This window comes from Astyanax mexicanus, chromosome 10 (assembly GCF_023375975.1).
Source record: "Astyanax mexicanus isolate ESR-SI-001 chromosome 10, AstMex3_surface, whole genome shotgun sequence".
In the NCBI taxonomy this organism is placed as follows: domain Eukaryota; kingdom Metazoa; phylum Chordata; class Actinopteri; order Characiformes; family Acestrorhamphidae; genus Astyanax; species Astyanax mexicanus.
This window is the reverse complement of record NC_064417.1, coordinates 8,631,885-8,658,880: the sequence shown is the minus strand read 5'-3', so window position 1 is coordinate 8,658,880 and position 26,996 is coordinate 8,631,885. Positions and strand designations below refer to the sequence as shown.

At 37.2% G+C, this 26,996-nt stretch overlaps 1 protein-coding gene across 4 annotated transcripts in view; it reads right to left on the bottom strand.

The window, feature by feature from the left end:
- The window catches only part of ntrk3a (neurotrophic tyrosine kinase, receptor, type 3a), a 438,952-nt gene extending 416,319 nt beyond the window's left edge, over positions 1 to 22,633 (bottom strand). For all 4 annotated transcript variants that reach the window (XM_049483984.1, XM_049483986.1, XM_049483985.1 and 1 more), the window contains exon 1: positions 21,913 to 22,633. In XM_049483984.1, the coding sequence (XP_049339941.1) occupies positions 21,913 to 22,163 (251 nt within the window). In that variant the 5' untranslated portion in view covers positions 22,164 to 22,633. The remainder of the gene's footprint in view (positions 1 to 21,912) is intronic.
- Between the last annotated feature and the right edge of the window lie 4,363 nt (positions 22,634 to 26,996).

Genomic DNA, 26,996 nt, shown 5'->3' with positions numbered 1-26,996 from the left:
GCGCATCTAGAGGGCCTTGCGCGCGACCACGCGGGGTCACGTGACAGAGGAAGAGAGAGGTCGGGTGTGTGCAAGCTGATTTCAGGGCATTCTGTTTTCACTCGTTTTTAATCGCTCAGGTTTTCAAAAGATCATTTCAAACTGGCCTCAGTAAAATCTTAATAATAATATATATATATATAAAAAAAAAAAACAAAAAAAAAAATTAAGTTTCAAAAGGGCACTTTTGTTGATAAAGGGCAGAGTTGGTGGAGCTTTAGCACCAACTGGTGTCTATGTCTGCACGCCTCTGGTTAGAGAACTTTGTAACTATTAAAACTAAAAGTCTTGTCTTTAGAGAACAGATCAAGCCAGAGAGTGATGAGTACTCTTTCCTGCACCTTCAAATGACTCTTGGAAACTGGAGAAAACTGGTACAGAAAGACGTCTGGCTGACCCACATGGCAACAACTCAGCAGTGAAAAGGTCTGACAGGTGAAATGCTGAGAAAATAAAAAAACAGAGAGAAAAAAAAAAAAACTGAACTGAAACTGGATTACTTTTGAGCAGCACTGCCGGTATTCCCAAGTGTCTTTTTTTTTTTTTTTTTTTTTTACATAATTACAGTGCTATTATACAGAAGTTTGCAGACATTACTGAAGTTCTCTTTGTATTTGTAAGCCACCCTTGTCCTGTTTTATGACACAAGCAGGTTTATTAATATTATTATAGAAGAAAATATCAACAGTGTCATCATGCACATCTCCGACAGTGACAGTGCAGTGATACTGAAGCTGACCTTCACTTTATTAGGGCAGTCACGTCTTCCTCTATGTTTTATGTGGGTTTTTTTTCCTTCTTCTTCTTCTTTTACTATGAGGATATGCCACATGCATTAAAGTATTGACTCGGTCGCTGTCGGCCACTTGCTATGCAGGTCCATGGACTGGCTCCTTCACTTTGTAAACATCCTCCTTTGGACGCTTTCCATCAGCACACACACACACACTTACACACACACACTCACACACACACACTTACACACACACACACACACACACATACAAATACACCTACACAATACAACCTGCAAAGATCAACACAAGGGGGACATGATGTGCGATCAATACGACACAGCACGAGCCGACCCGTTTCAATGACAAGACCAGGATAATTCACATTCGCTGAGCTACAGACGAGCGGAACACTGTGTAAGAGAAAGGACGCCGTGCTTTGACTGCGCGCTAAGGAAATTTACCCAACTACCCGGATACTATTAAAGAGAAAGCCCAGTGACTGATCAGATTCACCCCCCCCCCTGATGCTTTAAACCATAGACTGTGTATAGCTGGACAGAGCATCGTCTCTCAAAAGTGAAGCCGCCACAGGTCGGGCGCCCCCTGCTGTTCGGTTTCAGAAAGCCATGTAACCCCACCCATCCCCATAGGTTTCAATGGAAAAACAGTCAACTTTCAATCACGTTTTTTTCCAATATACTGTAATTCTACCTCCATTATTTAAATGCAGCAGCTAGTGTAACCTCTGCTTATATTGTTACATTTTTTATATCCCCACAGAATTCGCTTTTTAAAAACGTTATTCAGCTCTATTCAAAAAAGGTGTGGTTATTGTAAAAGGGCTGGTTATGGGCGGGACCAATAACAGACCGTCAGCTCCGCTCCGCCCCGCTCTGCAGTCTGTGACCGCGAGGCAGCCCTCAGGGGCGGGGTTATTTAAATGAGTAGGCTGTCTCTCCACAGTCTTTCTCCCTCCTCTGGTCTCTACTGTGCAGACTCGGGTGTCAGGATCGCCAACATGGCGGAAGATTTTGGCTTCATTTTCATTGAATGAATGGGAACGGAGACACAACGTCCATCTTTTTTTACAGTCTCTGCTTTAAACTGTAAACCCACAATTAGACCCTCAAATACATTAAGTTTGTTTTATATAAATTGGATATTTCCAAACATTATTCAACTTGTGTTGAGTTAGATGAACATTTGTGGCCCCAAACTGAGATTTTTAACTTTAAACTAATATTCAGGTTCAATCTGTTTCCATTGGCAGCATGTAGCTGATGCTCTTATCCAGAGTGACCTACAAGGTTATTCCTGTTACAAAGGTGGGTCAATGTAGTGTTAGGAGTCTTACCCAAGGACTCTTATTGGTGTAGCGCAGCATTGAGTCTCCCAGACCAGGAATTGAACCCCAGTCTCCCACATGGTAGCTCACTGGTCACACCAACACACTTCTCCATCTAACTGTCTATGAGTATTTCAAATTAACATTTTACTTCAATAAAACTAAAAAGAAGAATAAATCTATTTTATTCATCTGAATCCAAAATAGAATAATTGTGCAAATCAACTGATATAACAAAAACACATGAATCAATTTTATAATTAAGGCATAACGGCTGAAAGTTTTACATCTAATTAACTTAATTAGCTAAATCAGGTTTACAGTGTATGACTCAATGTGTATATATCCATACACATTGGCATACTTATAAAGCACTGCGCAGCACAGCTACCCTGTAAACAGAAGTGTTAACTAAAAACTCAATTACTTATAATTACTTACTTATAATATATGATTGATATATAATATAATATAATATACTTAATTAACTTAATTATCTTATACAGGCTTACAGTGTATGCCTCTATGTATCCAAACTAATTGGCATATTTCTAAAGCACAGCACAACTACCCTGTAAATAGGAATGATACCAAGTTCTCAGAGTTTCTGCATAATTCTTTTTTTTTTTTACAAGCTGGGATGAGCACGAACAGCACAAATATGACAATTTAAAACACTGCAACAATTTCTAAACAATAGGTGGCACCCAACTTCATAAAGATACATGTACTATATCCGTAAAATCCATGTTCCAGATCAGGGGTTCTCAACTGGTTCTCATGGCCATTAAGTCACAACCCACATTTATAAATACAAAATAACCAAATTTATTTTCAAAAAAATAAGCTTAAAAACCCATTTAACCCTTGTGTGGTGTTCATATTTTTGTTACTCGTTTACTTTGTTTACTTGTATTTAATTCAGCAAAATTAAGCAATTTTACATTAAAATGCTTTACACATGCTTGCTTCACCTTAATTGCAAGCAATATAAACAGCTTACATGGTTAATATTTGCCCTTTACATTTCTTATGTTACATTTCTTTCAAAAAGTGCTACTCTTTTTTTATTAGTTTTTTAATAAAATGTAAAAGAAAATGAATTAAACTCAAGATATGAGTAGAAAATTTGTTTAGTTTCAAATTTACAAATGAAGCAATGTTTATTAGCTCTTGGCCAAACATACTGTATGTAATATAAATGTGTGTGTGGGGGGGGGGGGGGTGTACAGTGTGTGTTTATCGAAAATGTGTTTTGATATATGTTTTTCACAAAAAATGAGCCAATGCCAATGAGTTTGAGTTAGAAAAAAAAATTTTTTTGATATTTTATTTGATGAAAAATGAAAACTGGTCCCACAGACCCGAACAGGGTCTGGACCTGGTTAAGAACAATTTATTTAAGAAACTGAGGAGGAACATGACAACTACATGTATAAAAGTTTCTACAATAAAATGAAATATCAAAACTGCATAAAATAAGTAAGGACACACAATTAGATTACTTCAATTCTTTGCACATCTCTGCATTCAGAGTACATTAGAAATAAAAAAAAAACTCCCTTTGTCTTTTTTCGATATAAATACGTACACAATCAGATGAGCATTAATTATTATATTTTTTAAATGTATTTATATTTTATAAGCTGTTCGCAACCTGCCAAATTTTGGGTCCCGACCCACCAGTTGAGGATTGCTGTTCTAGATAACAATGTGCCGTACAGTGCCATACAAAACAAAAAACTCTGTACACATCCACATGCTGTAAGGAGAGTGTGTGATGATTTAGGCCTGAAGTTAGCACCATGCTAATTGGCGTAGGCCAACATGAACATCCATTACTTGTTAACGACGTTAGCCTCTTAAAACTAAATTACGAGACCTCACACACTAATCTAAGAGGAGGGGTAAAAGGGAGAGGAGAGGGACCCGTGTATTATTTTTTTTTATATTCAAACTATTGCTTTAAAAGCTAAAGTGCTCCAATTATTTTACGCTCTGTTTTGGTGCTCATGCATAATCATGTTGTTTGATAAGAGTGACTGACCATGCAATAAACCACATAATCAAATCAAATCTATTAGACATTACTGAACACCTCAACAGAGTTTGAAGAGAGGGCATGAGTTCTGATTTAGGCCTGCAGTTAGCATCATGCCCATGCTTAGTGGTATATACATTTATACAGTACAGGCCAAAAGTTTGGACACACCTTCTCATTCAATGCATTTTCTTTATTTTCATGACTATTTCCATTGTAGATTCTCACTGAAGCATCAAAACTATGAATGAACACATGTGGAGTTTTATGTACTTAACAAAAAATGAGCTGACCTCCACAGTCAACAGACCTGAACCCAATCCAGATGGTTTGGGGTGAGCTGGAGCACAGAGTGAAGAAGGCAAAGGAGCAACAAGTGCTAATAAACACCTCTGGGAACTCCTTCCTTCAAGACTGTTGGAAACCACCTCTTGAAGCTCATTGAGAGAATGCCAAGAGTGTGCAAAGCAGTAATCAGAGCAAAGGAAGGCTATTTTTTTTTTTGTTATTTCACCTTTTTTTGTTAAGTAAATAAAACTCCACTTGTGTTCATTCATAGTTTTGATGCCTTCAGTGAGAATATACAATGTAAATAGTCATGAAAATAAAGAAAACGCATTGAAAAAAGAGAAGCTGTGTCCAAACAACATTAGCCTCGTAGCTATAGTGTAAAACTAAAGGAACAGACATCAGTTACCCAACATGCCTTAAGTGATAGATGACTTCCACATATAATCAGGGAATCAGGGAAAATGTGCACATTGAATTTTCAAAGAACTGTTGCTTTAAAGAGGAGGATCTGTCCTTCATCATGTGTCCGCCATCCATTATTTGTTGGACACTTTGTATTGATCTCCTACACTCATAATGGTGATCATAAATAGCCCCTCCAGTCACATTATTAGCAGTAAAAAGCCTCGCAAACAGACGCCTCCCGTTCCAGCAACACAAACACATGTAGGTCAGGAGGCCCAAATCCATAATTTTTACATTAGCCAGACTTTTATATGATTTTTAATTTTTTTCCTCCGGCTCTGACCATGCTTAAAAAGGGGTCGCGTCCGTAATGCTATTGGAAATTATAATGCACCAAGTATGAGCTCGTTCATGCATGTGCACACGCGGGCCGGAGTGTGAGAGGGAGGATAAACAATAAGCCTTTTAATCTCTCAAGGTCAGCGGTAGGGGTCACTCGAGGGCAAGGACACCGACCAGCACCGGAGCAGCCGAACTGTGTGTAAACCAGAAAGCGCACTTCTAGAAACAACAAAATAGAGCAGCAATTTCCTTTTGATCCCACACTCGAGGCGTTCCGAGACTCCGGATCGCTCTCCAGCTTTGGTAAATAAACACACACACGCGGACTTTCCGATTTTACACGGTCCTTAGCCGAGAAAACAGAAAAAAATAAAATGTATTTTCCGTCTTTGTCAGAGCCTTTAAGCCAATAAGCTACTTTCCGAATATTCTTCAGCGGGATGAGTCGTGTTGTCATGCATGAGGTCAGCGCCTGATTTCTTTACACACACAGTCAGAGCCACCAATGACTAATCTCAGAGAGAGAGAGAGAGAGAGAGAGAGAGAGAGAGAGAGAGAGAGAGAGAGAGAGAGAGAGAGAGAGGCAAGCAAGGGCAAAAGAGACTAAAAAACAGGCCCTGGTGAGGACCCTTTAACAGATTTATGTACTTACTTAAAAGTACATTAATATTATGCTTTCATCAAATGTTTGAAATTAAACTTTGATCATACTTTCTAAAAAGTATATTATATTTTATATATATTGTAAAGAAAATAGACTACTTTTTCACTAGGGGAAGAGGTATAGAAAGACTGAAAAAACATAGTTATAGAGAGAGAGAGAGAGAGAGAGAGAGAGAGAGAGCAAGCAAGGGCAAAAGAGACTAAAAACAGGCCCTGGTGAGGACCCTTTAACAGATTTATGTACTTACTTAAAAGTACATTAATATTATGCTTTCATCAAATGTTTGAAAGTAAACTTTGATTATAATTTCTAAAAAGCACATTACATTGTGTATATATATATTGTAAAAAATAGACTACTTTTTCACTAAGGGAAAAAGGGTATAGAAAGACTGAAAAAACATACTGATAGAGAGAGCGAGAGAGAGAGAGAGAGAGAGAGAAAGAGAGAGAAGCAAGCAAGGGCAAAAGAGACTGAAATACAGTGAGGACCCTGGTGAAAAAAAATATACACTTAATTGTACTTAAAACATATTGAGAAGTGCTGATTTATGTGCTGTACTTACTTAAAATATATTACAACTACATTAATATTATGCTTACATCAAATGTTTGAAAGTAAACTTTGATTATAATTTCTAAAAAGTACAATATATTGTGTACATATACTGTAAAATAAACTACTTTTTCACTAGGGGAAAAAGGGTATAGAAAGACTAAAAAAACATAGGGATAGAGAGCGAGAGTGAGAGAGTGGTAGAGAGAAGAAAAAAAAGAAGAAAGTAAGAGTTAGGAAAGGAAACAGTATTGCAAAAAAGGGGCCGTAAAAGAGAAACAGAGAGAAGAAAGCAAAGGCAGAAGAGACAGAATACAGTTAGAGAGAGGTATAGAACCACTGAAAAACGTAAAAAAAAACATACTAAGAGAGAGGGAGAGAGAGATTCCAAGATACACTGAGATTCACAATCAATTCCCAGAGTGAAAGAGGGAATGAGGAAGATATGGGGTTGCTGGTAGTTTCTCTATGGTTCTTTTGGTATCTCAGGTGGATACTATGGTGTTTCTATATTTCATGTGGTACCACCTTCACCCACTCTGCAGCACTAGATTTGCGTGTTTCAGGCGTAAAATTAAATAAACTAAAGAGCATCGTGGGGAACCTTGAAAGAAAAATTAAGAGAGAGGAAGAATGAGATGGAACAGTGGGATTTGGGAATGAAAGAGAGATTATTTGGGGTTATTTTGGTATCTCAGGTGGATACTATGGTATCTCTACACAGGTACTGTACATGCTCTGTGATTGCTTGAGTGTTGCTGGGTGGTTAATATAGTATTATAGGTTGTAGCACCTTTACCCATTCAGATAATATACTGTGAAAGAGTATGTATGTATGGCTCTAGATCAGGGGTGTCCAAACTTTTTTTGTTGGGGGTCAGAAGGAGAAATATATTTGAAGTCACGGGTCAAAGACTCGTGACTATACCACTTAAAATAATACATTTTCCTGATTACTTTCATTTACACATCGTTTTACTTCACTTACTATCTTTATCTTTGACAGTGTTGTGTAAACTAAGATTTTTCAAATTGATGTTTCATTTAATGATGTCTCTTAATATTAAACTCCTTGATTACGGCAACTTTTAGACTCTTTGGCCCGTTTTTCTGCGCTAGAAATGCGCACTCTCTCCGCTTTTAGACTCTTTGGCCGTTTAATTTTAAATGCGCACCCTCTCCGCTTTTAGACTCTTTGGCCGTTTTTTTTTTTTGCGCTAGAAATGCGCACTCTCTACGCTTTTAGACTCTTTGGCCCGTTTTTCTGCGCTAAAACTGCACACTCGCACCGCTTTTAGACTCTTTGGCCGTTTTTTTTGGCGCTAGAAATGCGCACTCTCTCCGCTTTTAGACTCTTTGGCCCGTTTTTCTGCGCTAGAAATGCGCACCCTCTCCGCTTTTAGACTCTTTGGCTCGTTTCTGACACCTAGCGTTCAAACTTTGAATCTCACATTACAAAAACCTGCTTAACAGCGGGCCAACTTTCATTCTATTTGTAAAATACCTCCCGGGCCGCTCCAAAAAAGGAAACGGGCCGCAAATGGCCCGCGGGCCGTAGTTTGGACACCCCTGCTCTAGATGGTAAGTTGCCATGTAGTGCTCAGAGAAGCTCAGAGTGGAGCTCTGGAGGTAAAATGAAGCTCTGAGCTTTAATCATCTGTTCAAAAGCAGTTCAGTCTCTCAATCCAAACTTCACACGCCCCACACTGCCCTCAGCACGCACTGTAATAAACAGTATAATTGCAGCTTAAATGAATTTAACTGAATTAACTGTCACATTTACACATTTCAATCAACGCTGCAATTAATGTCAGTGTATTTTCAGTCTGAACGTCGCATAAAGGCTTTACTTCTGCATAATTAAAAAGAAAAAATAATCACAAAGAGTGTGCACACACTGCGCTCTAACCTTGGCCTGATAATAACCCTCAACACATCTCTGTGTGACTTCTAATGCAGCATATGCCATGCATGATTACACAGAGTCCAACAGGGCATCCAGCAGGACCTGTCTGACACACACACACACACACACCCAAAAAGTCGTGTTTTTGTTTTGTTTGTGAGGTCGTCCCCAACTCACCAATGATGCCAATTCTCCGGTTGTTGGTTTTACATATAAAAAAATGAGAATAAAAAAAAAAACAATGCTGTTTTGAAGCATATCAGTTCTATTTTGAAACACCTGTCATTTTAGTTTGGGAGGTTTCATAACTAAATTAGAGCAGCCTGGTGGCCAATCTTCATTAATTTCACATTGCACCAGTAAGAGGTAAGAGCAGAGTGTGAAGGTTCAATTACCAGGAGCACAGTTTTGCTCAAAATATTGCAATGCACACAACATTATGGGTGACATACCAGAGTTTAAAAGAGGACAAATTGTTGGTGCACGTCTTGCTGGCGCATCTGTGACCAAGACAGCAAGTCTTTGTGATGCATCAAGAGCCACGGTATCCAGGATAATGTCAGCATACCACCAAGAAGGACAAACCACATCCAACAGGATTAACTGTGGACGCTGTAAGAGGAAGCTGTCTGAAAGGGATGTTCGGGTGCTAACCTGGATTGTATCCAAAAAACATAAAACAATGGCTGCACAAATCACAGCATATATAAATATAAAGTGAATCTGTTTCTTAACATTATCAAAGTTTATTAATGCAATAAATTGAGTTATTTGTTTTTTAAGAAGACCTTCTTAAGAAGGGTTTTGTCCGAAAGCAGTTGTATATTCATGTGCATGTAAACACATTTCCACAAACATTATCACAGCATCATTTTACTGCTTGCTTGAATGAAAGTCTGCCTCAGTGTTTTTTTTTTTTTTTATTGTCAGAAAGCATCACAATCTTAACCCTCGCCACCTCTCCATCGCTATTGCACAAATTAAAGCCAGCCAGCTTTTCAGAACAGGCCCGAGCTGGATCCCCCCGTATTAGGGCAGGTAATTATGGATCCATTTGTGCCCTGAAGCTATTGTTTGATTACCTGAAAGCTGCAATCAAGTGCGCTGGAAAGTGTGTGCTGGTGACGGGGTGTTGGGGAGATAGTAGAACACAGAAAAGCACAAATAGGGTGTGGAAGCTCTTTGAATTTCTGTTGAGTGTTGAGACTCCATTAAAAGGTTCAGTCTGCGTCTTTATTTGTGACTGAGTTCTTGGTGTATTGGTCGGGACACGGCGGCTCTGATTGCTTTTCTAGCTGCTATTGATGCAAAGGGTTTCACTTTGCACTGCATCAGTGTGTTAGGCAGGATGAAATGATTCACAGTAATGGACATTTATTTAAAGCTCTGCTCACGAAAGGCCAGACGGTTCCTTCTTGGCCAGTAATTCCAGAGTTCTCTCTTTCCCCCACTTTGCTAATCCACTCTTGTTAATTATTCCACTTTGTTCCCTGGTAGCGGTTCTCTCCAGCGCCAGCCTTCAGATACCGCTCCTGAGGATTTTACAGCTCAATCAGGAGCAAAACCACTCTTGCTAATTCCTGATAGAGCTTCTCACTGATAGAACTCTACCTTTTAAGATTATAAATGGCTGAACGTTTCACCTTCACTCTAAAATATTAAATTGCATCAAAATGATAAATCAATAAAGATTTGTACAGTAAAATGATCCCGTCTGCTAAACTGAAGACAGAAAATAGCTTGAAAGTTGTTAGATGATGGACTATTTGCTGCTGTGGTCACTACACTGAATAAATATATAATTATATATTTACGTAATTACACCATTAATAATGTAGTAATATATTTATTAGGATAGTAATATATATTCGTGTGATAAACTCATTGGGACAGTACTATGGAATTTTAAACTGATGTTTTCTATAATATTGCAAATTGTCTTAATCAGATTAGATTAAGATTATAATAGAACATAATACAAAATTTTACAATATTATAATATACAGTACTAGTCACAAATTTGGACACACCTTCTCACCTTGGACAAACTCTTCAATGTTTGTATTTATATTTTTTTTCCCCACATTGTAATTTATTTAATATTGATCCAGACTATGAAGGAACACATAAGGAATCATGATGTAACTTAAAAGTCTCAAACAAACCAAAATATTATTAGCATTTAGGTGAGATCTAGTAATATATAATAACTCTGGTGAACTTATCCAGTGCAACAGAGGTAACTCTTGCCCCTTATTTTCTAGGGCGGTCCTAATGAGAGCCAGTTTCATCATTACCTTGCACTACATGGTCTGCACTTGAGTAAACTTTCAAATTTCTTGATTTTTTTTTTTTTTTCAGATTTCAGACCTTTTTCTTTCAAAGTATTTTTTTCTTTACTTATTTTAGTAAGACTTGCCATAATCCGGATTAGAACATTACTCAAATAGTTCTATTCACTGTATACCTGTAACTCTACCTCTTCACTACTTTACAACTGATGCTCTCAAACATATTAAAAGAGACAAGAAATTCAAGTAAGTAATGAGCTCTTGACGAGTTCAGCACAGCTGTTAACTGAAAGTCTGAATTCCAGGTGACTCTACCTCATAAAGCTGACTGAGAAAATGCAGCCAAGATGGTGCAAAACTGTCATCTAAGATATAAAACATATTCTGGTTTGTTGAACACCACTGAATTTAAGGTGTGTATAAACTTTTGACTGCTACTGTAGAATGAAGGTTTAATATCCAGGATGAATTATTAGTGATGTTGATATCCAGAAAGAACTTTAATATCCAGCATGAAGCTTAACAATAATAAAAATGTGTTACTTCTAACATTAATATGCAGAATAAATTGCTAGTAATAAGGAACCAAACTGTAGACTATTAAAATAAATATGCAGGTGTGTTTATTTATTTATTTATTTATTTATTTATTTGTTGTGTTTCTGACAGAAACTGCTGTTTCTCAGAAATAAAAGAAGACTTTGGAGGAAGATGGTGGTGCAGCTAAAAGCAAATGAAAGTCAGTAGGGGTCAGTTAGCATTAGGCCGTGTGCAGCAGTGTTCATTGAGTGTGACGTTCTGGGTGATGTATTGTTTAGCTAAGAGAGAGAATGCTGGTTCTGGCTGTACAGCAGGTGTGTGTGTATGTGTGTGTGTGTGTGTGTGTGTGTGTATGTTATTGTGAGCTATTTAGCAGAAAGGGCGTTTAAAGCTTTTCTTTTTAATGAAGTCAGCAGGATGACCTTATCGTCATACACACTCTGCACCAACAACTGAGTTCAAACACACCAACCTGAGCAGGGTTAACCCTTTCAAACCCGACATCACGTCCATTCATTTACACACAGAGAAATAAAGCTGCTACACAGGGTTCTTTGAACAATGGCATTAAAGACCAGATTCTGATTGGTTTAGGTACACAATATGATTTCAATTCAGCTTCCCACAGGCCCTCTAGTGGTGGTGCAATGTAAATATACTGGTTGAACTGGTTAAATATGTTTTTTCTCGTGGAAATCTGTTCATACTGCACTCAGTAAAATAAATTAGTGTGTAGATTTTTTTTACTGCTGTATAAAAGAGGCTGTGATTCTTGCTGGATGCACTGTGTTTTTTTTTTTTCCCTGATAAAACACAAGTCTGAGCTCATTGCAAAATTGTTTTCAGTTCACAGCTGTGCTGAACTTGTCAAGAGTCAATTAGAGTTGGTATACAGAAAAAATAGACCTATTTGAGTAATGTTTGAATCCATATTATGACAAGAACTACAAAAAAAAAATACTTTTTTTCTGGACATTAATTTTGAAAGATGTCAAGAACCTTAAAAGTATCCTTTAAGTGCAGTCACAAAGACCATCAAAAAACATTTTGATGAAACTGGCTCTCATCAGGACCACCCTAGGAAAAGAAGAGCAAGAGTTACCTCTGTTGCACAGGATAAATTCATCAGAGTTACCAGCCTTCCAGATCACAGAGCGCCAACATGCTACATGTTTCACAGAGTATTTCGTTTGTTTTTATAAACTTTAAGTTACTACATGACAAAAAGAAAAGAAAAAATGTAAATTAGAAGGAGAGAGTTAAAGAGAGATGTGCTAAACATCTTCCAATGGTTCTTATTGGAAACAAACATGGTTCTTTTTGTTTTAAGACATTGCTCAAATAACCTTGTATTAGCTTTATGTTTAAGAGTGTTTAGGTCAATGGGAAATAAATAAGTATTCTTTTTCTCATCATTATGAATTGAAAAAAAAAAATCATAATTATTTTATTTATTTTTCCTTTTCCTTCATTTATTTATTTATTTATTTATTTATTTATTTATTTATTTATTTATTTATTTATTTATTTATTTATTTTATGTTTTGTAGTTTGACATTTTAAGGTTGCATGGGCCAATCACTATCCAGTATAACTACAAACAAAATGATCTGAATGGTATGAGATCCAGTTATAATCATAATATTATCTTTATTCCATTTGTATATTTAAAATAATCAAGTTAATCAAGTGGGATTTATCCAGTTTTTGTACAGACATATTTTAGTTTATTTTACTTAATTTCTTTTGTTCAGAAAACCACACTCTAGGATTTAAAGCAGAAATATCAATCAATGCCAAGCAGAACTGATTTATTGCCATTGTTGCATTCATTCAGACCTGTCAATCAATGTATTACCCCATTCAATCTGACTGAATCGGCCACTAGGGGGCCTGCAGAATTAGGTCAACGGAGAACAGTAAATAGAAACACTGATAGAAAGAAAGGGAACAAGAAATAAGAAGTCCACAACCCACAGAGATTAATTCCCCATCATAAAAGCTCATTAATCGAGCAACAGTGCAGCAGAACGCTCTGAAATATCCCCAAAACATAAATCTTCTCTTTTCTGTGGAACGCAGGCCAACATGAATTGTGCAATGCTCCAAGAAACACCAGGGAAAAAAAAAGGGGAAAAAAAAAATCCTCTGAAAAATAGCCATAGAGTGGTAATCATTATGATAGATAATGCGTCCTCCATCTCCGCACGGCTCGAGAGGCCTGAGATGATGGATAGCCCTGCTCAGAGTCCACACATCTGCTGAATTTCGGAGAGTTTAGCAACCTTCCTTCACTAACGTCTGCCATTGCATAACTCATTCTGCCCCGATTATTCACACAGCGCTGCAGAAATGAAGCCCGGAGCTTTCCGCCATCAGAGGGACCGTATTACCCCCCCCTATACACACAATACAAACAGCCTGCAGGTGATTTACAGTGTAAACACAGGAGTCCTATCACCCAATCAATCAAACTGATAAACGACAGCCTCGCAAACATACATGTAAACATATAGAACACATACAGAACACAGTCCTATAAATAAAACTGCCATAAGAACTCAGACAGGAAACACTGGAGCTCCCCAAAGACTCTACTTAAATATTCAACTGTGAGCTTCTTTAGAGAACCAGAATAAAACACTGTCCCAAAGAACCCTTAATAGTACCTTAATATATTTTTTTAAAACTAAAATAACTAAAATAAACTAATGTGAAAGCAGATATTATCACCAATTATTCTCTCTCTCTCTCTCGCTCTCTGTTACTCTCTCTCCCCTCTGAGCCACCCTCTCTTTCTCTCTTTCTTTCAATTCCTTTCGTCTCTTCTTTGTTGTTTTCTCTCTATCCAAACCTCTGCACCATTCATCTCTATTTCTTTCTCTCTTTCTTTCAATTCCTTCTTTTTTCTCCTTTTCTCTCTCCTTTGATGTCTTTTTCTCCCTATCCATATCAATATGCAATTTCTCTCTCTCTATCTCTCTTTTTCTCTCTCTCTCTCCAACTCTCTCCTTTTCTTCCTACCCCCTTCCTCTGAATTCCCCCTCTGAACCACCCTCTCTTTCTCTCTCTTTCTTTCAGTTCCTTCTATCTTTCTGCTTTCCTCTCTCCTTTGTTGTTTTTCTCTTTATTCATATCTCCGAACCATTTCTCTCCATCTCTTTCTTTCAGTTCCTTCTTTCTTTCTCCTTTCCTCTCTCCTTTGTTGTTTGTCTCTCTATACATAACTATATCCCATCTCTCTCTCTCTCTCTCTCTCTCTCTCTCTTTCTCTTTTTACCTCTCTCACCTTCTTTATTTTTTTACTTTTATCGATTTCTACTCTCTTTTGCTCCTTTCTCCACTCTTCCACTCTTTCTTTTTCCCCTTTTGCTCTGTTGTTCTCTCTTAATTCCTTTTCTTTTTATTCTGACTCTCTTCACTTTCTTTTCTCCCTTTTTTGTCTCACACTTTTTACCTCTCTTTTTACCTCTTTTCTTTTCCCTCTTACCGTCTCCTCTTCACCTTCTCCACTAATCACTGCTCTTTTTACCACTGATACCCTATCCCTTTTTTCTCGCTTTTCTGTTGCCTCATTCTTTTTACCTGTCTCATTCTTCCTTTTATTTTACTTTTTTAATATCTTCTTGCTCTCTTTTATCCATCCCCTCTCTATCATTTTACTTCTCTTACCCCATCTCTTCTCTCCTGAATAATTGTCTTTCTATTCTGACTCTATTTGTCTTTATTTGTTTATCTTCCTCCCTTCAGTCTTTCTTTCATTTGTCTTGTCTTTTCCTCTCTCACTCTTTTCTTATCCTTTTGCTTTTTGGACAGCAGTTAGAGGACAAAAGTTGAGAAGAATGCAACTATTTTTATTTCAATAACAGGCCATATCACATTTCATATATGCGTATATCTGTATATTAGGGAATGGAAAGAACCCTGGCTGCATTGTGAGATTTTGCAGACTGATCCCAGGCCAAAACATAAGTGTGAAACACTGCTGTATGTGAGCAAGCACACAAACATGGCTCTAATCCATTAATCATCTGCTTTTTTCACTGGAAAGTTTTGGATTGTGCCGTTTCTGCATGGATTTCCGTGGCTGTTGTTCCCCAGCAGTGCGGCGCGGGAGCGTACAGCACTGGTAATCTTCCCAAGGTCGCGTTCGACTACAATGAAAGTGGGTTGATGACTCGTCGGGGAATGCAAATGCATCCGAAATATAGGCCTCCTTTTTCACGAGCGCTCTGGCCTACAAAACTACAAACTACAAACAGCCCAAAGCAGCCCGCAGTTCTACGCTACAGTGCGGGAGCTGTCCAGCAGGGAGGTGCTGACCTGAACACTGTCCACACGAGTACTGTAGAATCGACTCAATAGGAATATTTAACAAAACAAGCAATCTGTGCTTGTAACAGAAATCCCATCATTTCCCGACATGATGGGTGACATCATCTGCTAAAAAAAGTCACTGACCAATAGTACAGGATGGAACGACCATGAGGACATGAGTTTAAGATCATCGTGCCCAGTACTGAGCATGAGCCTGAAAGGGTATCCAATATCTTTGAGATATTGATAGAGAATAGAGAAGTAATCATCCAATATCAGTGTCTGACCTCCATGGTGGTCCCATTGTGGCTGGATGAAATCAAATCTTCATAAAAATGTTCTAACAGCTAGCATAAAGCCTGTTACTCCAGTAAAGTAAAGATAAACTCCTTATGAACACCCTTGATTTTAAAAGAAAGCATCCATCTTTCCATCCAAACTTTCATCCATCCATCCGTCCATCCATCCTTCCATTTTATCCACAGTCCAAATATTAATAGAATTTCTTCTAGAGCACCCATATTAGTGTCATTACAGCTACCAAATAATACGATTAATAATTAAATACCATAAGCCCAGAGTTCCAGGGATTAATCTGAAAGTAAGGATTTTCCTGCGCTCTTCTCTCATTGGACAGGCTCACCACTTTTGCCTGGGTTTGGAAATCCTGCTTTTGTGAAACACCTTCCCTCCAGCCTTAACCTGCTTAGAGTCCAGCGCTGTTTGGTGATTTCCCTGCTGTAAGCACATCTACTACACCAATAACTGAAGTGATTAAAGGTGAATCTGGAGTGCTTGAGCAGAACATTCACTAAACTGCAGCAGACTCTGACCCTACAGCACCACAGTAAAACAGTAAAACTGGACTATTCCAGTGCTTTACCTTTATTAAACCTAGGTTTATTATTCAGTTAAATTTTTTATGCAATTGTTTGGCAACTATTTGGTTTAGCATACGCTGTGGAATCCCACAGGGTTCCATTTTAAGGCCTATTAAACTGATCTTAATTATGACAGTAATGTAGTTTCATGAGTGACAAAGGAAAAGTGTGATCTTGAACACAGCATCAGGAGTTTGACCTTAATTGACCATTAAGGATGATATTTTCTGTAGTAACATGTAATAACATGATCAGGATGTATTATCTTATATTAAGGAAACATGCTGTTAAAGCACAGGCAGAGCTTTAGCCAGTATTTTCTTATTTGAACTGTGCAGTATGTCACAGTAATCTGTGTTGGTTTTAGCCTCTGAATTTGCCCATCACCATTGGGTTGCCAGGTATATAACACAACAACATTCAAACTGTAGTGTTACATACCTGGTGTAGTAGAGACATGCATTTTTTTGACCTTGCAAATGTAGATATTCAGTGATTAGCTGCAGCATCGTTTGCCATATTCTGTCAATCTGGCAACCCATGTGGTCTAGGGTGTGTCAGCAAATTAAATCATGTGTTTGCAAACTGGACTCCTCTCATGTATTACAGTTGCAAAACCAATTACTTCACTATTCACTACATAACATTCTGTATTTACTGTATGTTTTGTAGTATCTACTAAAAAATTAATCAGCATTTCCTATGGACTATTTAGTATCCACAAATTATTTAGCACTCCTATAAAGTATTCAGAATCCACTATAAATCTTTAAAAGTATCCAATAATTGCTATTAAGTATATTTACTGCACTACTATTTAATATGCATCATTTTAAAGCTATTATGAATTACGGTGTGTCTCCTATAAATCATTCAATATCCATTATGGATTATTTACTAACTCATTTTAAAGTATGCAGTCTCCAATATGAATAATTCAGTGATTAATATGCATTGTCCAGTAACTGCTATGACATATTCAATATGCAATAATAATAATTAATCTATTATCTACCTAATCATTTATTTAGTGCTATTTATGAATCATTCAGTATTTATTAGGACATTTTAAGTTAATACAATAAATAATTCAGTGTCTAGGCCTGTCATAATATTGTCCCAGAAATGATTGCGATAAACAATTTTTTAAATATATTTTTAAAATGTCATATATCATATATACCAACAAAAATGATGTATTTAAATAAAAATTACTGTGTGCAAGTCATATATTGTACAGTAATATTTTATCTTATTAAATAAATAAAAGACACATACTGGCTCACTTACATTATAGACACTTTACTCTTTAAATGACAAATAAAAAAATATTGAAGTTCTGTCTATGTAATGTAGTCATGTAGTAATGTAATTATTGTGACCAGCATATCAGTATCCATTATTAATCATTAGATCAATAATTGCATTGAAAGGTCAATTTTGAAGTATTAAGATTAGACTACAGATATTTGGCATCTACTATGAATTATTCTGTACCAATTTTGGATTATTTAGGGTCACATTATTTGGGATACACTATTAAACTATTATAAAATGATCACTATAAAACTCCTATGTAACATTAATTATCTAATGTGAAGTATCTCCTAAAATATGATTAGTATCTATTACTGAGTACAGTATGAATTATTGAGTATCTACTCAATGCATCATCGAGCATCCAGTAATCCTCTACTACGATACCATGTCTCCACATCCATATGCATCTACATGAAGGTGGTTTATCTTTTTATCTTTTATGATATTTGGCTAATCTACAATTTGTTTCAGATTTTGAAGGTGGAACAAAACTAATAATAATCATAACACACAATATAAACAGTAATACCATTAGTTTTATTGATATTAACACTGGAATCATCATCATCAGAGGAGCAGCAGAGCAGAATCAGCTGTGCAGCCGGAGGGAGGATGAGGAGAGCAGGTTTGCGGGGGAAAAGAAAAAGCTTACAATCTCCCTCTAGTGGCTCAAACCAGCTCCTGAATGTTTATCTAGCAGCAACATCTCACGCAAACATGCAGCCCACCTGACAGAGCCAGGGAACTGCGGCTCAGCGTCAGAGCGCCGCATCAGTCAGAGAGTCAGTAATGATGTATTTGGCTCTGAGAGAAACCCTAAGGAGCGAGAGAGAGCGAGTGCAGCCTGCATTCTTTACTCTACCATCACCACCTGCATTAATTAAACATTAAACTCCTCTTACAGGCAGCTGAGGAGCATCGGGTTGGGTGGAGTAGATGGTGTCGCTTTTGGGTTTGTGGCACAGAAATAGAAATAGAATAGAAAGCTAATAGAAAGAAAATAAGTCTGATATTTCCATTTTAACCAAAAGCAATGAGCTTCTCCATTAAAAAAAATGCCATTACTGCTCACTCATGCTTCCTAACAGTATAGCAGCACAACAACAAATGCGTCAAACATTTCTATGCTATTCGTTTCTATTCAGTCTATTCAGACAGGTTCTAGCTCAAAAAGCCAGGCCAGTGAAGCTCCTCTAAGGCCTTTTTCTCGTGCTCAAAAATTCCCAATCCGCTTTGAAAGCTCCAGACAGTGGCACCAAGGTGATGAAAGGCTCAGGGGCAGTGTTTTATTCTCCATAAATATAGAAACACCTCAAATATGAGCTTAAATATGAGTGTGTGTGTGTGTGGTGGTGCAGCATGCAGTCTGCAGTAAAAGAAAAAGAAAAAAAGGGGGATAAAAAAACAGATGATGGATGCCGTATTCATTTCTTTCTCTCAGAGTCTAAACCACTGAAGGCATAAAAAAAAAGAAAAAGAAAGAAACGGAGGAACCAAAAATTCCTTCTGGAGCTCCTGACTCGAATACAAAGCGGCTTCCATAAAGATATCTATCACTCTCTCTCTTTCTCTCTGTCTCTCTGTGGATGGGAAGAACAAAAAAAGAAAGGAAAAAGAAGCGTATCACCTCTCCTGAGAGCCGATCCATTCCCAAACTTACAGTATTTCCCCTGCTATGTGTTTCATGTGCTTCATTGATCATCTCTCGAGGATTAAAAAGTGCCATAAACTCCTGTTCGGATTCCTCATCAGCTCTCCATCGACTGCTATTGTTGTTTGATTCATCTCGGCTTATTTACACGCCAACAAAGATCAAAAGATTCCACCGCTCTTGTCTGCGTGATCCTAAAAACGCACGCCGTGTAGATAAATAAGACAATAATCTACCAGCAAACAGCCGAAGATGAACAAGATGAGCCACATAAAACAGACGAAGCAGTCCAGCTTATATCATGTGACGTTATGCCTTTATCTTGGATACAATCCAGCTGACTGCATTTAAGTTTGAGTATATGGAATAAGACCAACACTACAAAGAAAGGGTTAACTGGAGTGATACCATATACTGTAGTAGAACATTTTTCATGTTTTCCATGAGAAAAATAACCTTCTGGATCAGAATTATAAAGCATATTTATAAAGCATGTTTATAACATGATTATATATGTTCTGATCTGCATTATAAATCTATACTGCTTAAGATTGGTTCTATAGAGTGAACTGTATGTACCATAAATAACATTTTAATAGATAGATATGTGAAAAAACCTTGTTTTATCATAATCGTATGTGAAACAAACCAGTTTACACCAAGCAATGTGTCCATTATATTATACACTGAATGTGTGCAGAATATAAAATCCATCCATATATATATAAAAATCTACATTACTAAATATAAATGGGCCTAAATTAGCTTTTGCTACAGGTTCTCCAGCAAACATGGTTATGATTATACCAAATATGCCAAAGATATGTTCTCTGGAGTGAACTGGTAATGGGTATTTAAAGAACCATTAATTTATCATAAGTCCATATATGGTTAATGTGAATTTAATATGTATATAATCAATAATAGTAATATAGAAGAATCAGAAACTCCATCAAGATCCTTTTTTTTTTAAATGTTCATATCATATCATATCATATCATATCATATCATAAGCAGTGTATGCATTATATTAGCATAATGAATGTGTGCAGTATATTTAATATATACTTTATATTTATATGATAAGCCTTAATAGGTTCTTGCCATAAAATGATTTTACTTTTAGATCCCCAATGGTTCTTTTAATAGAAGAATCTTTATCTAATATTTCTTATTGTAATCATTAAACATGAAAAAGTGTGCATTATATTAGGTTACGTATATACATTTTATACTCCATCCAGTAAAAAGGTTCCAACAAGAAAGACAAAAACACTGTAGAACCATTTTGGAACCATAAAGAACCTACACAAGGATGGATACTAAAAGAACCCTGTTGAATCATATGAAAATTCATATAAAATCTATAGGAAATAGATATTTGAGTATTTATAACACTATATCATACTTTACTTTATATTATTGTATAAATAAAGGTGTCAAAACAGGTTCTTGTCATAGCAGAACCTGTTATTTTGGAACCCTAATGAAGCTTTAAATACATGGATATTAAAAATAAATGTGTTAAATTAATGTTAAAGTGTGCATTGTGTCATTTTTGGCACAAACAAAAAGTCTATACTACTATATAAATAAATAAAGGTGCCAAAACAGGTTCTTCTTAGAGTAGAAGCACTTTCAGAACTGGAAGGAACCTATGAAAAGATAGATGACAAAATAACCCTGTTGGATCAGGTGAAAGTGTGCATTATAATGTATTATGCACATTCAATTCTATCTACAAAATGTACATTTGGGTATACATATTATTAAATACTATACTATACTATACTATACTAGTATACTATAAACAAAGGTTTCCAAAACAAATGTTCTTGTCAAAGTAGAACATTTGGAACCATAAGGAGCCTTTAAAGAGATAGATATTAAAATAATCCTGTTGAATCATAAGAAAAGTGTGCAGTATGTCTTATTGTGCTATTATGCACATTAAACTTCATTTGCAAGATATTCATTATTATATATATATGTAGTATATAATATTATTATATACTACACTACAAAACAGGATTTTCTCATAGCAGAACCACGTGATGGAACCCTAAGGAACCTTTGAAGAGATGGATATTGACATGCCCTGTTTAATCATAAGAAATGTGTGCATTATATTGTATAATGCACATTAGGAAATTGAGTTTATATATATATAAATATATTAATATTAGTTTATATATCATATCTTAATATGTAATACTATACTACATAATACTAGACTGTGAACAAAGGTGCCAAAACAGGTTATTGTCAAAGTAGGATCATATATAGAACCCTGAGGAACCTTTACAAAAACTGTCCTTTATAACATTAAGTGTGCATGAGGAAATTGACTCTTTGCAGCTTCGTGTCTCTGCAGAACCTCTCAAATGGAAGGTACTCTATGGAACCCCAAGTTCAAGTTTAAAGGTTCCAGGGCTTCCCCAGGCAGGCGCGCGTAAAAGTGAGTGACCCCTCTTACACCCCCGCAGTAGCATCATCAGCACCAGCATCAGCATCAGCACCAGCATCAGCACCAGCACTAACAGCGTTAGGAATGAAACACGCACACATGTGTCAGACGCGTACTTACATGGAGGAGATGTTCTCAAACAGGTCCGGTATGCTGCTGTGCGTGCCGTTCCCCTCGCCGGCGGTTTCGTGCAGCGCCAGCAGAGGGAAGAAGGTGCCTTGGTAGGACTTATTGCAGTGAATCTCCGAGCTGGAGCAGCTGCAGGTGGGCGGGCAGTCCAGGATAGAGCCGAGCGAGTGGCGCGTAACGGCCAGCAGCAGCAGAATCCTCCAGCAGAACATCACGCATGAAGAAGCCCCAAACCCATCCATCAGTGCCGGACACACACACACGGAGACACAGAGATCCACAGCCGGCCCGAGCAGAACCTCACTTATACCTTCTCTTCTTCTTTTTTTTTTTTTATCCAGGAGAGGAAGAAACAAAAAAATAAAAATAAAACAGAGGAGTGCAGGTGCAGAGGAGGAGTGAAAAACACACACTCTCACTCTCTCACACACTCTCTCTCACACACTCATACACACAGAGCCCGGTCCCAATACTTCAGCAGGAGAAAGAGACGGAGGCGGAGAGTGAGAGAGAAACAGGGAGAGAGTGAGCGAGAAAGAGAGAGAGAGAGAGGGATGGATGGAGAGGAGAGGAGAGCAGGATGCAGGACCACTACTCCAGAGCCAGTGAAGCTGGACCAGCGGCGTTCCCAGTGTGCGGAGCGTCCTCCGCTGCAGACTGCATGGTAGAGGCTGGAGCGCGCGAGCTGCGGAGCGAGAGCTCTAACACTGCGAGTCGCACACTGTCAGAGAGAGAGAGAGGGGGGGGGGGAGGGGGGGGCGAGAGAGCATGAGCAGAAGAGAGAGAGAGAGGGAGAGAGAGCGTGGGGGAGAGAGAGAAAGGAAGGAGGAGGGAGGGGGTGGGACAGTAGAGGGTGGGCGAGCAGGGGGAGAGAGAGAGAGAGAGAGAGAGATAGGAAAAAAAAGTGTAGGCTGAGTATATGAGAGAGAGAGAGAGAGAGAGAGAGAGAGAGAGAGAGAGAGAGAGAGAGATGTAAGAAAAGGAGATAAAAGGAGGTGGTGGGAAAGGGCAGGAGAGCAAACGTGTGGAAGTGAGGCAGAAGTGAGAGAAAAACAATGAGAAGGAGAGAGAGAAAAAGAAACAGAGAAAAGTGAGAGAGGAGGATAGAGACTGGGAAAGTATGTACTGTATGTGAAACTGGCTGTGTGTAAAACGGTGAAAGAGGGAGAGCAAGAGAGAGAGCAAGAGAGAGAGAGAAGGGAGAAAAAGAATGGTGTGATGGAGAGGTGGAGAGAATGGCAAAGCAGGACAGAGTAAAGGGAGAGAGAGAGAGACTGTGAGTGTATGTGAGAGAGAGAGATGGAAGAGAGGAAGGGGATGGAGGGAGTTGGCAGGAGAGAAACCCAGATAGAGGCAGAGAGAGAATGAGAGAGAGAGAGAGAGAGAGAGAGAGAGAGAGAGAGTGAGAGAGAGAGAGAGTGAGAGAGGGATCATGCATGTGTATTAGAGAGAGTGAGAGAGAGGTTCATGCTCTGAGCCTCAAGTCCCACCTACTGGGCAGATTTAAAACTGACGCACCTGCAGAAGAATAGAGAGATCAGATCAGATCACTGCAGATTTTACGCCGCTGCAACAACCAGGAGAATCACATGTTCTTCAGCATCTATTCAGAATTCACTGAATCAGTTCATCAAAACACAAATAAAACAGAGCTGAAAAAGCTCAACAAGTCCTGATCCATTATAATAGAGAATATTTCAGATTATTAATGTGATGATAACAGCAGTGCCTGCCTCAGCCGCCTGCATTACTGCTCCTGCAAATATGCAGCAGCTCAGAACACTGTGCAACTCATTACCTGATCAATAAATCTTTTAATTCTTTAGTCCGTAAAAAAGTATTATTAAAACAAAAACAAATAACATTAATTCAAAAAGTAGTTATTTTACCGCATTCAAAATCTCTCATTGTAGACATCTGTTATTATTTATGGGACATAGTTTCATTTTGACAGTTTTGTTTACCTGCATTCTGTTCTAATGTGATATGCAGGTTTTTTTATTCATTAAAAAAAAAAAATATATATATGTATATATATATATATATATATATATATATATATATATATATATATATATATATATATATATATATATACATGTATATATATATATATATATATATATATATATATATATATATATATATATATATATATATACATATATATATATATTTGTTTTGTTTAATCATTTTGATTAAAAAACGTTCTGCCTGTTTTAAACCCATTTTAATACAAATTCTGATATATTTAATATACAATTACTGTATATTAAAGGGGTCACTTTTTTGCCTGCTTTTTTATTTCAACTTGGGTCTCGTCTTGTTTCGTCTTGATGTGACTACATGGGGTGCCCACACTTATGCCTCCTAAGCAAATAAAACATCAATTATCACATTAATGCAAAATTTAGAAAGTACAAAATGTTACAAAAAATGTATTTTTTCATTATTTAATTACAGATTATTTATAATTTATAATTGATGCTTGTTTTAAGTCATTTTAAATTATAAAACAATATTAAAGCAAACACAGATAACTTTTAAAGCAATTCTTAGGTGTAGAATTGTGTAATTTTCCTGAATTATGTCACTTAATTAAATAAATTTAAATAATCTTATTAATTTTTTTTCCACAATTTGATTAAAAATATACCGGTAGTACAATATAAAAAATATATATATATATATTTTGACTTGATCTGTGTCACGTTTTTTTATTTCAAAATTCTGAACATATTCTCTGTTAGGTCAGAACTACAGGCAGTCCAGTCCAGTACTCATACCATCTAATTTTATGTTGTTGTAAAACAAAAAAATTATGTTACCAACTGAAGTAGTTTTTATTATTTATTAACATTAAACACAAATTCTTCAATTCCCCAAGCCAACATACCTCGAACTGTATTTATTTTTTTGCTTTAAGTTGGTCCAACAAGTCTCTATTTTCAGTGTGTGTGTAACATGTGGTTTTACATTGTGTTGCTGAAAAATGAATGGACATCCCTGAAAAAGATGTCACCTTGAAGCAGCATCTGTTTCTCTAATGTATACAAAACCAGTCATGTGTGAACACACCTTCTCATTCAGTGGTTTTATTAATTTTATTCCTACATTGTAAATGAATACTGATGCCATACAGAACACAAAAGTTACGGTATGTTTTTCCTCTCTTTGTTGTTTGCATCTGCGCATGTGAGCCCAGTAGAGCTATGACATTGACGTCTTTAAAACTGCACTTGAAGATATTTTCAAAGTTCTTGAAATTTTTCAGATTGACTGACCTTCATTTCTTAAAGTATTTTTTGTTACTTTGTTGAGTAGTTACATTACACTACATTACATTACAGGGCATTTAGCTGACGCTCTTATCCAGAGCGACTTACAATTATTTTTATTCCTATTACAGAGTTGGGCCAATGTAGTGTTAGGAGTCTTGCCCAAGGACTCTTATTGGTGTAGCACAGCATAGTCACCCAGACCTGGAATTGAACCCCAGTCTCCCACATGGTAGCTCACTGGCAGGTGGTGGTGTTATCCACTGCACCACACCAAACACTCCAAACACACCAAACACTAGTTCTTGCAAGTAGGCATGTTGTTAATATAATTTGTCCAAATCGGTTGATGAGTTTGGAACTTGTGGTGTTTTCCCTGTTAGTTTGGTTTGTTTTCACACTGGCAAAAACCTAACAAACCACTTAGGCACGTTGTCTATTCTGATTGGTCGATTCTGTCTGGCTCTGGAGCAAAAAAAGTGAACACAAACCAGAAGGGCCCTGTGTTCCAGATCAGCTGCTTTCTCACTGAATGCAATACATTTACCTCTTTGCTTTTATACACGTTGTTTTTAATGAGGCGTGTAGTGTGGATGTGTGAGAGTGTGGAGTATGGAGCAGCAGCAGAGATGGCATTAGTTAATAGCTGTGGTAGTATATAGGTAATAAATCAGTTTAAACTGCACCTGAACAGCCGTTAAGCTCAAACATGAGAAATACTGTATATTTGAGTCAGATTGAGATTGGATTATGGACTCACCACAAACAAACCCATCTGAAGTTTGTTTAGTATCGGACCAAGACCACCTCCTCTCGCAGGTCTCGAAGTGGTTGTTTAAGACTGCACTCGAGTGCGATTACTGATTACTAATTACTCACACCTGCTCAAACAAATCGCACCAGAACAAACCAGACCAAACCAATTAGTGGCCTCTTTAATGGCCTCTTTGATGCTCAACTGACATACAACTAACATTCAACTACATGTCTGTTAAATGCAAATGAACTAAAAGGTGAAAGTAAATGATTCTCTATTGAATATAACCCTACATTCAACTCTGATCCAAACGCTTAACTTAATATTTTAGGATTGGGTTTAGGGTTAGATTTTAAGCTTAGGTTAAGGTTAGAGTAAGGGTTAGGTGTAGGGTTCGATTTTATGGTTGATTAAGGGTTAAGGTTAGGGTTGGATGTAGGGTTAGGTTCTATTTTGAATCATTTACATTCAACATAGTATTAAGTCCAATTTAATGGACATTCAATTCAGTGTTAGTTGAGCATCAACAATGCCAAAAATTGGACCATCCAAGTAAAGAGTTACCAAAAAATAATAATGCTGCTATAATAATGGAACTTGGTCTTTGGTCCACCCATTCCTGGGACATGTGAGTGCCTGATTTAAACACACAAACACCAGTAACATCAGGTAAATTACACCCATAAAATATGTTACTCTCCATCACTAACATTGGATAAAAATCACACAAATGCATGCCTTTAAAAAATCATAGATGGGAGGAGAGAATCTACCATAACATTAATGACATCAATGAGCGTCATGAAGCTACAAACCCAAAGTCCCATACAACTCTCAGACAGCAGCAACACAATAAAAACCACATGAAAAAATGGTGTGTGTTATCATTCTAGGGTTAATTAACTGATTAGTTGGGTTAAATATGTGTGGGTCTGCAGGATGAGAGAGAAATACTGCTGCAGTTGTATAAAAACGCTGCAATAAGCACAGCAGAACACAGCACATAATATTAAATTCAAACATCCTGCTGTATACAGATC